Source organism: Gekko japonicus, unplaced genomic scaffold (assembly GCF_001447785.1).
Source record: "Gekko japonicus isolate JY-2015 unplaced genomic scaffold, Gekko_japonicus_V1.1 scaffold2023, whole genome shotgun sequence".
Classification (NCBI taxonomy): domain Eukaryota; kingdom Metazoa; phylum Chordata; class Lepidosauria; order Squamata; family Gekkonidae; genus Gekko; species Gekko japonicus.
This window is the reverse complement of record NW_015168715.1, coordinates 281,119-294,499: the sequence shown is the minus strand read 5'-3', so window position 1 is coordinate 294,499 and position 13,381 is coordinate 281,119. Positions and strand designations below refer to the sequence as shown.

Sequence of the window (13,381 nt, the reverse complement as noted above, 5' to 3'; positions counted from 1 at the left end):
TAAGATAATGCATGGGATAGAGCAGGTAGAGAAAGTGGTACTTTTCTCCCTTTCTCACAATACAAGAACTTGTGGGCACTCCATGAAATTGCTGAGCGGTCGGGTTAGAACAGATAAAAGGAAGTACTTCTTCACCCAAAGAGTGATTAACACATGGAATTCACAGCCACAGGAAGTGGTGGCGGCCACAAGCATGGACGGCTTCGAAAGGGAATTAGATAAGCATATGGAGCAGAGGTCCATCAGTGGCTATTAGCCACAAGGTATAGATAGGGGCTCTGGGGCAAGTGATGCTCTGTCATCTTGGTGCTTGGGGGGGTCAACAGTGGGATGACTTCTAATGTCCTGGCCCCACTGGTGGACCTCCTGAAGGCACCTGGTATTTCTGGCCACTGTGTGACACAGAGTGTTGGACTGGATGGGCCTTTGGCCTGATCCAACATTGGCGTCTCTTATGTTCTTAAGCAGCAGATCTGGACTGGATCCAGACGGTTCCTCTATTCCAGCACCCTGCTCTAAAGAAGAGTTTGATGTTTAGTGAGCTAACATTTCTATTGGTATATTGCCTCCTATAAACCAAAGCCAGTGTAGGAGGTACACACACACACACACACACACACACACACACTGTCTTCCAGTCAAGCAAGAGAGCTTCCTGATTATCCCACTGTGTGGGCTACGAGATCAGCCCAAATCTCCATCTGAGCAAAGGAGGGAATTCAGTTTACTGACTGCACTTTTAGCCTGCCCTTCTTCCAAAGAGCTCAGGGTGACAATGATGGCTCTCCAGTCTCCTTAATTTTATGCACACGACAACCCTGTAAATCAGATTAGATTGAGAGAAAGTGACTGGCCCAAGGTCCTTCAGTGAGCTTCATGGAAGGGGATCTCTCTTTCATGCTATCGTGCAGCACTCCATTTCAAGAGTGGCCATGAGTTCCAATTACCCACCATAATGGGTAATTGGAATATAATGGGATATAGGGTATTCGTATGCACCCCCCCTTTCCATAAGCCAATTAGCCAGGCTCCCGCGTGCGGGAGAAGGGTCCCCAGGTCGTTAGGGGCCGCAGCTGGGAACCGAAAGCACTCCCACGGTTCCAGGCATCCCAGACACTACACCAGCAACCTGCAAGGTCATTAATAAGCAAGCAGTACAGAAGCAAAAGTAAAGAAGCAGCATCTGGCCCACAGAGAAAAAATTCCCCCCCCCCCCCCCCGGTCATGGCAGCATAGCTGACACTGAGGCACTGCCAGAACAGCAAGGGCTCTCTTGACTTTGCAAGGCTGGAGAGCCCTGGCTGCAAAAGATGTGAGTCCTTTATATCCTTCACGAAAATGGTTTGCTATACCCTCCCCTCGCCCATCGGGACTCCTGCCCACAGAGCAACGTAGCACAAGCAAAGCACCAGCCACGACTTCAAGTTTTCTTTTCCCCCACACGTGTTTTCCTTTCCACGCATACCCCGCATAGGCGCCCTTCATCTCCCCGTTCCCTCTCCCCCTTACAAGTTCCACACCGTTTGCCCACCACGAAGAAAAGCCCGTGCTGGGCTGGCAGGGGGAGCTCTTTCTCAGCACTCCCAAGGGGAAAAAAGAAGGGACGGGCAAAGAAGAGTGTGATCCCTGCTCCCTCCGACTCCCATGTGCCCCAGAAAGTGCTTTGCAATCCAAAATGTTTTAAACATGTTTTTAAGTTAAAACTTTACTTTTTAACCGAGAGCCTGCGGACAACATGGCCATGGGGGGTGAGACTGCGGTGCAGGCTGGGCCCCTTCACCCTTCCCTCCTTCCCCCCCCCTTTCCCAGGCAAAAAGCAGTGGCTTGCCTTCGTCCCTCCCCTCCATTTGCTTTCCCACCCGGTGCCCTCACCTGGTCCCTTTGCTGCAGACAACGGCTTGCTCAGCCATGCCCAGGCGGTGCTTGTTAAGGATGACCTGACCCAGCTCAGCACGGCTTGGGAGGGGGAAGGAGAGAGGGGAGGCGGCGGCAGAGCGGGATGTTCCCTGGGGAGCCGCTTCTGCTTCTTCTTTCCCTTCTCTCTGTCTGGAGCAGCAGGGCTTTTGATGAGGTGATGGAGGGGCAGCAGGCCAGCCTGGCGCCCCCCCCTTCAGGGGGTGTGCCAGGCAGCTGCCTAAAAGGGGTCTATGACAGTCCAGCCCTGTGCACAAGATTCTGTTGGAACTGCTAACATTGGATTTCCCTCCTGCCATCCTGTCTATTCCTGCAGGGAATGAAACTGAAGCCTGATATTTCTAGTTACCAAAGATAAACGTCTCTTCTGCAGCTTCTAGAAAATATGAAAAGGGGAAGGTGATAAATATAGTTTTTAGTTTTACTACAAACTTTCTTTCACTGTCAGGGAGATCACTGTATCTTCTTTTATGTATACAAAACCAACTTAAATATTGAGTGTACAATGTATGTGATTGTTAATATTCCACAGTATTTAATTTAACATTCAAAGAACACTATTTCCAAGCATTGTGAATCAAGCTTAAAAAACATGGGTTCTTATTTGTATGTAGGTTCATCCAAATGAGCTGACAAATGGTGTCATAAATGCTGCATTTATGCTTCTCTTCAAAGATCTCATCAAGCTTTTTGCTTGCTACAATGATGGAGTTATTAACTTACTAGGTAAGGAAGCTGAGAAGGTACGGTTTTGAATGTGGCTGTAGAGCATTACATTTAGCAAGTCATTTGTGTTAGAGACTGGTTGAATTGTGACTTTCCAATGCGTAGAAGGAAGTGGCCTCTTGCCCACAAAAAGCTTATGCTTCAATATTCTGGTAGTCCCAGGGACTTTTTTTTAGTCTTTTACAGACCACTATGAAAGCATCTTTGCTAGTATTTGTAATTTGGGGTTGTGAAGACATTAATTTACAAACTGCACATACTTGAGTGTATTGCCGGGCAGTTGGCCTGTCGAGGGCTGAGGGCCACCGAGGATTACGACCTGTGGGAGTGTGACGGTGGGGAAGTCGGACAGGAGGATTGGAGACTACTAACGGGCCGCAGACCCCTCCCCTGTACCATCAGGATCGGATGGACAGGGGCCCCCTGAAGATTGTGGAGAGGAACTTTGATCTTGTAGCCAGGGTGAGCTGGGAGGACAGAGCGCCCCTAGGGTCTGTCCACAGAGGACCCAACAAACAGAGTTGGAGAGCGAGACGCCCTCTAGTGGCTGATCTTCAAATTCCATTGAATTAGGAACAACCCTCTGACTCCCTCCCTCCCCCCCACCCTCTAGCTTGCCCATCGCAGGCGTGGAATTTTACAACTAGGCTCTGTTGAGCGATACAGTTGCTGATGTCAATTAGAAGGTTTAGAATGTATTTTTCCTGCTAATTGTTTAAATTCCAGTGTGATTGTTAATTGGTTACATAGTTTAGCACTAGTACTGTTCTTGTATAGATTAGGCCAAGTTAGATAGTTTCTTTGGGGTAGTATTAGTAAATGGCTGTCTAGGTTAGGATTTTAGTATAAGCATTGGGAGTTTTATGGCAGATTAGGCTATTTTTTAGTTGATTGTCATGAGCACTGAGACTTGGAGCAGTGTTCAGCTCGTATTTAGGAGAAATAGCATTTGTAAGCTACCAGTAGTCTGAAGCGCTTACGTGGACCTGCGGTGGCTGCAATGTCTGAACAGCAAATTCCAGTGCTCTTGGGGAAGGGGAAGTATGGTGGTGGGTCCAGGCGAAGTATGAAGGGAAGGACGCTGAGAAACAAAGGGGCTCGGCGCCCTTCCAGCCTGCGACCCATCCCAAGGGTTGTCGGCAGTGGGGCCAGGATGGAATACCCCCCTCCGTCCAGCAGTGGGAGGAATCCTCCAAAATGAAAATATCCACTCCTCCCCTCCGCCCCCTAGTCCGTGATTGGTGGAGGACCAAGAACCCTGGGGGGGCAAGTTGGGAGAGAGCTACCATCTCCCCCTCCCGCACCCAGGTCTCAGTCACGCACGCCAGGTCAGCTCGTTGGTCCTCCACAAAGCCCCGAAGGACCGTGGTCTTGTTGTTAATCGACCTGGTGTTGCACAACACCAATTCACAACCGCTGGAGATCACGGTCATGGAGTGTGTCAGACTGGTGCTGGAGGCTGTGGAGAGTTTGGTGATCTGGCTGGTGTACCGACCGCCTAACACACCAGCCAGTAGCATGCTGTCCCTGATGGAGGCCGTATCAGGCTGGGCACTGGAGCACCCTAGACTGGTAGTCTTGGGTGACTTCAGCGTCCCTGCCGATGACGCGACCTCCAATCAGGCAACGGACCTAGTGTCGTCCATGGTGGCGCTAGGACGCTCCCACCTTGTATCGACCCCCATGCACCTGGCCGGTCACACGCTCGATTTGGTCTTCGCAGCTGGGGTGTTAGTGGACCGGATTACTGCACAGGGAGTACCATGGTTGGACCACTATGCCCTGAAGGCCCATCTGAATGTTCCACCCCGACCCTGTTTAGGCGGCGAGCAGATTTTAGCTCACCCGCGGAGCCAAATGGACCCAATACGGTTTCAGATGGCCCTGCGGGATCCTAGGCCCCCGGCGGCTCGTTGGATGAACTTGTGGAGGACTGGCATGGCCAACTCTCCACAGCCATTGACGAGATCGCTCCCAGGCGCCCTCTCCACACTCGCTCTAGGCTGGCGCCTTGGTATACCCAGGAGCTACGGCTTATGAAGCGAGAACTGAGACAGTTAGCGAGACGGTGGCGCCGAGCTTGCGACGAGGCCACAAGAGCATCCTATAGGACGTTTATGAGATCCTATGAGATGGCAATCAACGTTGCAAAGAGGGATTTCTATGCGACCACGATTGCATCTGCTTGCTCTCGCCCAGCCCAATTGTTTAGGATGATTCAGTCTTTAACGACTCTGCCACAGGGCAGACAAAATATTAGGGAATTGGATATTGGCTGTGAGGCATTGGCGAGCTATTTTGCAGATAAAGTCTTGGCGCTCCACCGCAACCTCCCCACCACAGTTGAAACAGTGAGTGAACTTGAGGCCCCTTGCACGTCTTCAATTCCGGGTTTGGTTTACTTTGGCCCTCTCATTCTGGAGGAAGTTGACAGACTGCTCGTATCTGTGCACCCAACCACATGCAGCCTTGATCCATGCCCCTCCTGGCTCATTAAAGCAGGCCACGGGGGGTTGCGAGGTGCCCTACGGGAGATTGTCAACATGTCCCTCTCTGAGAGGCAGTTTCCGAGGGCACTCAAGGAAGCGACGGTCCGCCCTCTTCTGAAAAAACCAACTCTGGACCTGGCTGTATTGGCCAACTATCGGCCGGTGTCCAATTTGCCATATTTGGGCAAACTTATAGAGAGGGCGGTAGTGATACAGCTACAGGGCTTTCTGGATGACACTTCCACCTTAGACCCTTTCCAGTCTGGTTTTCGCCCGGGATATGGGACGGAGACTGTGCTGGTCGCCTTGACTGACGACCTCCGGAGACATCTGGATCGAGGCGGCATGGCGGCGCTGTTGTTGTTAGATTGTCGGCTGCGTTTGACACGGTCGACCACTAGTTGCTGACCCGCCGTCTTGCCGACGTGGGGATATAGGGGCTTGCCCTTCAATGGCTTGCCTCTTTTCTCCAAGGTCGGGGACAAAGGGTGGCGCTAGGGGAACAACAGTCCCGGAGACACCCGCTTGAATGCGGGGTGCCTCAGGGGGCAGTGCTTTCCCCGATGTTGTTTAACATCTACATGCACCCCCTTACCCAGATTGCCTGGAGGTATGGGCTGGGATGTCATCAGTATGCAGATGACACCCAGCTCTATCTGATGCTGGGGGGCTGGTCGGACTCCACCCCAGAAGTTCTACACCGGACATTACAAGCCGTGGCTGGTTGGCTCAGGCTGAGTCGACTGAAGCTAAACCCGGCGAAGACGGAGGTCCTGGGCCTGAGTCGTGCTGGTTTGGGGTTGGGGATCCCTCTCCTGACCTTCGATGGGGCGCCTTCGGTGCTAGCGTCAGAGGTTAGGAGTTTGGGAGTGCTCCTGGACTCCTCTCTAACTATGGAGTCCCAGGTGGCAGCCACTGCCAAGTCGGCCTTTTACCATCTCAGGCTGGCTCGGCAGTTGGTCCCTTTCCTTGACCGCAATGACCTGGCTACAGTGATCCACGCAACGGTCACCTCAAGGTTAGACTGCTGTAACGCTCTCTATGTGGGGCTGTCTTTGTCGCAAATCCGGAAGCTGCAGCTAGTGCAGAATGCTGCAGCCAGGCTCCTGATGTGCCTCCCCAGGAGGGAGCACATCCGACCTGTGCTGAAAGCGCTGCACTGGCTGCCAATAGCGTACCAGATTTGCTTCAAAGTGCTGGTCATTACCTTTAAAGCCCTATACAGCCAGGGTCCGACATACATGAGGGACCGCCTCTCCCCATATATTCCCCCAAGGGCACTACGGTCAGGGACGCAACATCTGCTGGTGATTCCAGACCCTAAAGAGGCCAGGCTTGCACTTACTAGGGCAAAAACCTTTTAGTTGGTGGCTTCTATCTGGTGGAATGAACTGCCGGAGGAGATCAGGGCCCTGCCGGACCTTATGCAGTTCCGCAGGGCCTGCAAGACGGAGCTCTTCTGCCAGGCTTTTGAGTAGGAGCCGCCACTACCACCACCAACGAGCTTGGAACAACGGGGTGCAGGAGTGGCCCTGAGATCGATCACACTGCGGTACTACGACGTGTGGGTGCCACTGAGTTTAAGACCTAATTCTGGATACCAACCCCACCATCTTTAAACTGAAGATCATGACCAGCTTGAAGCACTTTATTTGTTTATTAGAAATATTGTTTTAGTCTGTTTTTACTATGTTTTTATATTGGCACGTGTGCCCTTGTGTTAGCTGCCCTGAGCCTGCTCGTGGGGAGGGTGGCCTATAAATTGAATAAATAAATAAATAAATATTGCAGCTGATTAGGTCAGGGTAAACTTTCAGCAAAATCAGCTTTAATGCTCGGGTTGTTTTTATGCTAGTTAATTAAAAGTGCTAATTAGTTAAAAGTAGTTAATTAAAAGTACACTGTAATAATGGGGGTGAGTTCCAGGCTGGTATTGTGCTCTCTCTGTTCATAGGACTGGGACAGGCCCGAAGTGTTGTAAATATTGGCCTCTGATATTGTGTATACCAAATTGTCTTCTGTCATATTTACTGATGCCCTCCAGTGTGGATTAGAATCCCTTGTTTACCTTTTAAAAGGCTAACATCCCTAATTATTCCAATGCAAGGGGTATAACAACTTTAAGTAACCTTTAATATTTGTTCTCTGATTCATAGTTTCAGAACTCTATGAGTAATATCCCTCATCCCAAAGGACATAGTGTGCATTCTGGTCCTTCAGTCAATATGCTCTTTAAAGACTTGTAGGCCAGAATTCGCAAAATAATTCTGTAAAGATTAGGCTACATTTTGTTATGTGAAATTAAGTGCTATAAACAATGCTAATAGATGTTGATGTATAACTTTGTATATATTTTTTTCTCAGAGAAATTTTTTGAAATGAAGAAGGGCCAGTGTAAAGATGCTCTTGAAATCTACAAACGGTTTCTGACGAGAATGACAAGAGTATCAGAATTCCTAAAAGTTGCAGAGGTAAATAAAATTTCCGTGATAAGTAACCTAAGAAACATAAATGATTATTGTGTACACGTAACAGAATCGCACCACAGTTCTTTCCAAACGTTCCTGATCATGGAGAGCGAATGTATGTGCATACATGCTGCGCTCACAAGCCAGTGATCACCTGGCCAGAGGGGCAGGGCAGGTACACTTGCACTGGTCCCTTTCTTCATGCATGAACACATGAATTTGTTTTACACTGAATCAGACCCTTGGTCCATTAACATCAGTATTGTCTACTCAGACTGGCAGCAGCTCTCCAGGGTCTCAGGCTGCTCCAGGGTCTCACATCACCTACTGCCTGGATCTTTTAACTGAAGGTGCCAGGGATTGAACCTGGGACCTTCTGCATACCAAGCAAATGCTCTGCCACTGAGCCACAGTGAATCTTGGAGAACTCTTGTGTAGAGGGCTAGAGATGATATGTAGATATTCTGGGCAATGTGTAAGTGAGTAGTAGCCATGGAACATCAGGTGGTCTTGGAAGAAATGCGTTACCTAGACCCATTAGAATCCAAGTGGCTGGGGCAGGGAGTATATCCCTGCATGTTCTCTTGGACCTCTAAGTACAGACAACCATGATGTCCTTCTGGAGAAGCTGGCTGAGTTGGGAGGCACCATACATCAGTGGTCCTGCACCTTATAAGGCTCGCTGCTTTCAGAAGATTGTACTGCAGGGTTGCTCTTTGCTCTCATGACATCCATGCTGTGTACTTGCAGGGGTTCAGTTTTGTCCCCCATGATATTCAACACCTACATAAAACTGCCTGAAGCAGTTGTCTTGAGATTTGGATGAGGTGTCACCAACATGTGGATGACAGCCAGTTGTGGAGGGGGTCTGTGAAGGGTCTTGAACAAATGCTTGAGGGATATAATTGGATGGATGAGGGTCAAGTTCAATCCAGATAAGACTGTCGGGTAGTGAAAGTACTCTTCCACTGACAGAAGTCTTCTTTGGATCCATCAATCCCATGTTTAAATAAATATGATTTCTTAGTCCAAACATTCATTTTTGTCAACAGAGGGAGGAGGAAAGTTATCAAACTTGTATTCTGTCACATAGTGCAGTTGAGTGGGGTAAAGGGTATGTGTCCAAATAACACTTAGAATGGTATGTTCAGTGCTGGAAAATATGCTATGAGAGGAAATGTTGCTCATAAAGATATGCAGTGTCACTGTGCAAGAAAATACTACATACCAATGTAGTTGGAACAATTTTTCCTTATGTTGGGACTAAAGACTTCAGATTAGGGATGCCAGTCCCCAGGAGCAGGCAGGGGATCCCCCGATTTTTGGGGCAAATTCATGGCTTGCAGGGCAGGTGAACGTGGTACCCGCTCTTTCCAAGTGGGGCTGCTGGCTCCTGCCCCACAAACCGCAAATTCACAGTTTGCAGGGTAGGCATGTGGGGCACCTGCTTTCCCCCCATCCATTTAAAGGGAAGCGATGACATCACTTTGCATGATGTCATTGCATCAGGGACAGCCCCGCCCCCTCCCAGAATGCCCCCCAAAACCTCCCGTTGGGGAGAAGATGGGACCTGCTTCAGATGCAGTGTAGTTTTAAGGGTGCAGGGGAGACAGTTTGTAATACTTCTGTGATTAGCTACAAACTGCCTGGAATATAGACTGGTGTAATCAAATAAGATAGGTTACATTATCTCACCTTGTCACTTTGGCCTTGTTTACTCCTCTCCTGAATCTTTGATTCTGAAAGGAGTGCTCTACTTCTAGGCTGACAGCTGCAATAATCTCAAAGTGCTGCAAAACTACAGTAAACCTGCTGTAAAGCACATTGCTGAAAATTTCAGCAAAATCCAATGTAATTTTCTTAAGTAAACATAATGACTCCATTTGCAGGACTTAAAACATATGAGGGCCCCTTTCTGAAATTCTCTTTTTTTAATCTACAGCAAGTTGGGATTGACAAAGGAGACATTCCTGATCTTACACAAGTAAGTCCTTGAATTGTTTTGCCTGATCAGTAATACTACAAAAATATCTGTGGTTTATTTAGCATCCAACCTAATGGCATTAGTCTGTACAGTGTCTTAAAGCCAAGATGTGCATCCTGAAAATAGCAACCATTTTGACTACAGTCAACCCATTATTTTTGTTCCTAGAAGAAAAAAAAATTTTTTTTCAGGCTACATTTAATATAGACAGTGAAAAGACTTCCCATTCCTTCTCCTTTCTAGAGGTGCAGATAGATCCCACAAGTTGGGGGTGTGAGTAGTGAATGTAGAAGAGGAAATTCTTAAGTACTGAATTCATACTTTGACCTAGTCCATAAGTTCACTTCTGCTGGATGTCTTGAGTCTTCAGGCATGAGACAAGTTTAAGGCTGCCATAATATGACCAAACTGTGGTTAAGTAGGGGGGAATTGACTGTCTGTCTGAGAGCTGATGAAGCACAGCTGTCAAGAGCATGAGCTGAAAGTCACCCATCTGAAGTCATTGGGTGACCTTAGGCAAGCTACTGGCTCTCAGCTCTGTAAAATGGGGATAATGAAATGGCTTACTTTGTATTGCTGTAAGGAAGAAAGCAAGCATATATACTTAAGACTATATATGAAGCACTTCATAGGAAGCATATAGTTCTCTCTGTATTAGGTAATAATTTTATTTTAGAATTAGTTTCACATAGGGTCCCTCCTGGCAACCAGCGGGGGGATGGGGGGGACTTACCAGGAGCAGGAGGGAGGCTCTGCTGACATGCAGCAACATGCCCACATCACTGCCCATGTGACCTGGAAGTGATGCCATCTCTTCTGAGACATTGGGGCAGTGCTCTAGTATTTGGGCAAAAACTACGGTAGAAGCCAAATTCACCAGAGTTTTTGCCCAAATAACAGAGTGTTACTCCAATGTCCCAGAAGTCATGATGTTACTTCCTGGTTATGTGTGCAGTGACATAAGCACATCACTGCATGTCAGCAGAGCCTCCCTCGTTCTCGGGTAGGTTCCCCCCGCTGGCCAGCTGATTGGCGGCTGGGCGGTGGGACCTGTCAGCCAGGAACCCCCGTGTCCACTGGGGGGTCTGGGAAACCTAGTTTCAAGAAATTAATTTAGGGATAAAACATACGTCAGCATTAAAAATAATAATTGTGGCATCCCTAGGCTTCAGTTTAATCATTAAGACTCTTGCAGTTCAATGAGTCTGCACAGGAACATGATGTTCATTAATTCCGCTAGATCCCCACACCTGCTCACCTTTCAGTGTGTGGTTGCTTCTTTGGTGTGCGCCTGCAGGGGTGTGGAGTACCTGTATGGGTTCTGAAATGAGACACGTCATGAGACATGACACAGCAAGGAGATCTGCCCCCCCCCCAGTTGTAACTGCTAAGTGCCCCTATCCACGCTGCTAAGTGCTCTCTGGGCATTTCCCACCACCAAGTGAAATACTGTGTGCTCTGAGCATACAAGCTGGAAACCTCAGAGACAGACTTCTTCACTGCCTGCCCTGTCTTCTGAGTTCTGAGGTGTCCTCTCTCACATTGATGTCGTGGGGGGCTGTGATGGGGGGGGGGCTGATGGTTGCCAGCGAGGGATAGGATTGGCTGCAGCCATAGCCAGCATCTTGTACTGTGGCTTGTGGGTGGGATTGTGCAAGGGAATTTGCTGTTTCTGTTGCATGGACTCTTTTGGGCTGCAGTATTTGATGGTATGACTTTGCAGTAGTTCTGGGGAGTGTTCCAGGGCCAGAGCGATTTCAGGAGCCAACTCGCTTGTGCTGTGCCCCTGCACCTGCCCATTCCCCTTCCCGTGCAGAGGGTTGTGCTGGTGGTGCTCAGATGGGGGTCCATGGTATTGCCACACCAGCAGACAGCTGCAGTGCAGCAGCAATGGGTTGCTGTGCCTGATTATCTCTGAAATAGGCCGACATAGTGGCTTGCTCAGGATTGCTCCACACCCCAGCCAAGAAAGGGAGTGCAGAATCTGGCTGCCTGGAATGGGAAGGCTAAGCTAGATCTTCCAGCTGCCTGCTGTTACTGCCTAGAACCTCACCAGTGGGATTCCTGCTTAAAGTCTGTACCTCTTTTCCAGAGCAGGCCCCTGAGTATCATGCACAGAAGGCATGCTTGCATCATCTTTCCCTCGGCTCCTGGGATAAAGCCTGGGCTTTTGCAGGGATGGGGCCACCACTGGCAGGGGAAAAACACCAAAGGGGCAACACTACATTGGAGGAAGCCACACTGAGAGACGACACAAGAGCAAGGGCCTGTTTCCTTGTTTATAGAACCAAGATAGTAGGAGTGCTAAAGGGCTTGTGAGATGGTTGGGGGGTGGGAATCCTAGTCTTCAACTGCCTCCTTATTGAAGGGATAGCTGCTGCTTATGAGGAAGGGGCCGTCATTTTCCTGGCCCTGGGCAGAGAGAGATTTAGTGGTGGGATACAGAGTTGCCGTTCTAGGAGAAGGAGGCCTGGCCACTGGCTAGCCACTCCTCCTTCAAGTATGCCTCACAACCAATGGAGACCTGGTGGTTCCCTTGGCCTTAAGAGTCTGCTGCTGAATGTCAAGTCTGTAAATGGGGGGAAAAAACCCTACTACTGTTTAGGATTTAATCCTGGATGAGCAGGCTAACCTGGCATATATTACAGAACTGTTGCTGGATGAGGCTGGGGGTATAAATCTGACCCAGCTCTGTCCTCCAGGCTTCTCTGTACAGCAGCAGGCTAGGCCAGGAGGCCAGGGAGGCAGATCATGGTGGTCTGTCGTGATTCAGTCTGTCTATCAAGGTACTTGATCTAGTAGTCTACCATTTGTGTGTGCTCTTGGAGATGGATGATCGGGACAGCATAGGGATTCTGTTGGTGTACCATCCACCCCACTGCCCAGCCGTCAGTCTCCCTGATTTGGTCTCGAGCGTGCTGGTGGAGACCCCAGAATTGGTGAACTTGGGTGTCTTTTTAATATTCATCCTGAGGCCAAGCTGTCATGAATGGTTCAGAATTTTGTAGCCTCCATGGGCCTGTCCCAAGTAATTACTGGCCACACACGTTTAGCAGTGCACACACTGGATTTGATCTATTATACTGCTGGGGAAGGTGATATGGAAGTGGGGGGTTATAGCTTACTCTCTTGTCATGAACAGATCATTTACCTGATAGAGTTCAGATTTATCACTTCCTCTTTCTTCCACAGGGGTGATGGAACTATTAAGATGGTCCACCCCAGGCACCTGATAGATGCTGATGGGTTCCTGTCAGTGCTTGGTGACTTTCCAACCTCGGATGCTGATGATTTTGTCAAGGCTCTGACTGGAATATGGAAATGGCCCAGGCTGTTGATGCCATTGCCCCTAAGCACCCTTTCCTCCCAGGCAGAGCAAAACAGTCTTCCTGGTTCACTGAGGAACTGGTGGTGATAAAACAGAACGAACGTTGGCTAGAGCACTGCTGGTGGAAAACTCAGAGCGAGACTGATTGGACGTGGCATAGAGTCCATACTAGAGTCCATTCTGTGGTGGTGGTGATGGTGGAAAAGCAATATTTCTCCACCACCTTTTTATCTGCATGTAATTGTCCAGCTGAGCTGTTGCGTGTGGTTCAGGGACTTTTACATCATAAGCCCAATGAACTTATAGTATTGGGGGATTTCTGCTGTGCCCCATGGCCATTGGCTTGTGGGGTTCCCCTGGGTTCACTAGTATCCCACATGCTATTTAGTACCTATATGATGACGCCACTGGGAGAGGTCACCAGGAGGTATGGGCTGCCGTGTAACTAATATGTGGAAGATACCCAGATCCA

General features: G+C 49.1%; 1 protein-coding gene across 1 annotated transcript in view; it reads left to right on the top strand.

Moving 5' to 3' along the window:
- Positions 1-13,381, top strand: part of SNAP91 (synaptosome associated protein 91kDa) — a gene marked incomplete at its 5' end in the record, with an annotated part of 85,293 nt that overhangs the window by 17,821 nt on the left and 54,091 nt on the right. Inside the window, 3 exons of the mRNA XM_015415564.1 lie at positions 2,529-2,640; positions 7,494-7,600; positions 9,540-9,581. Coding sequence (XP_015271050.1) covers positions 2,529-2,640; positions 7,494-7,600; positions 9,540-9,581 — 261 coding nt within the window. The remainder of the gene's footprint in view (positions 1-2,528; positions 2,641-7,493; positions 7,601-9,539; positions 9,582-13,381) is intronic.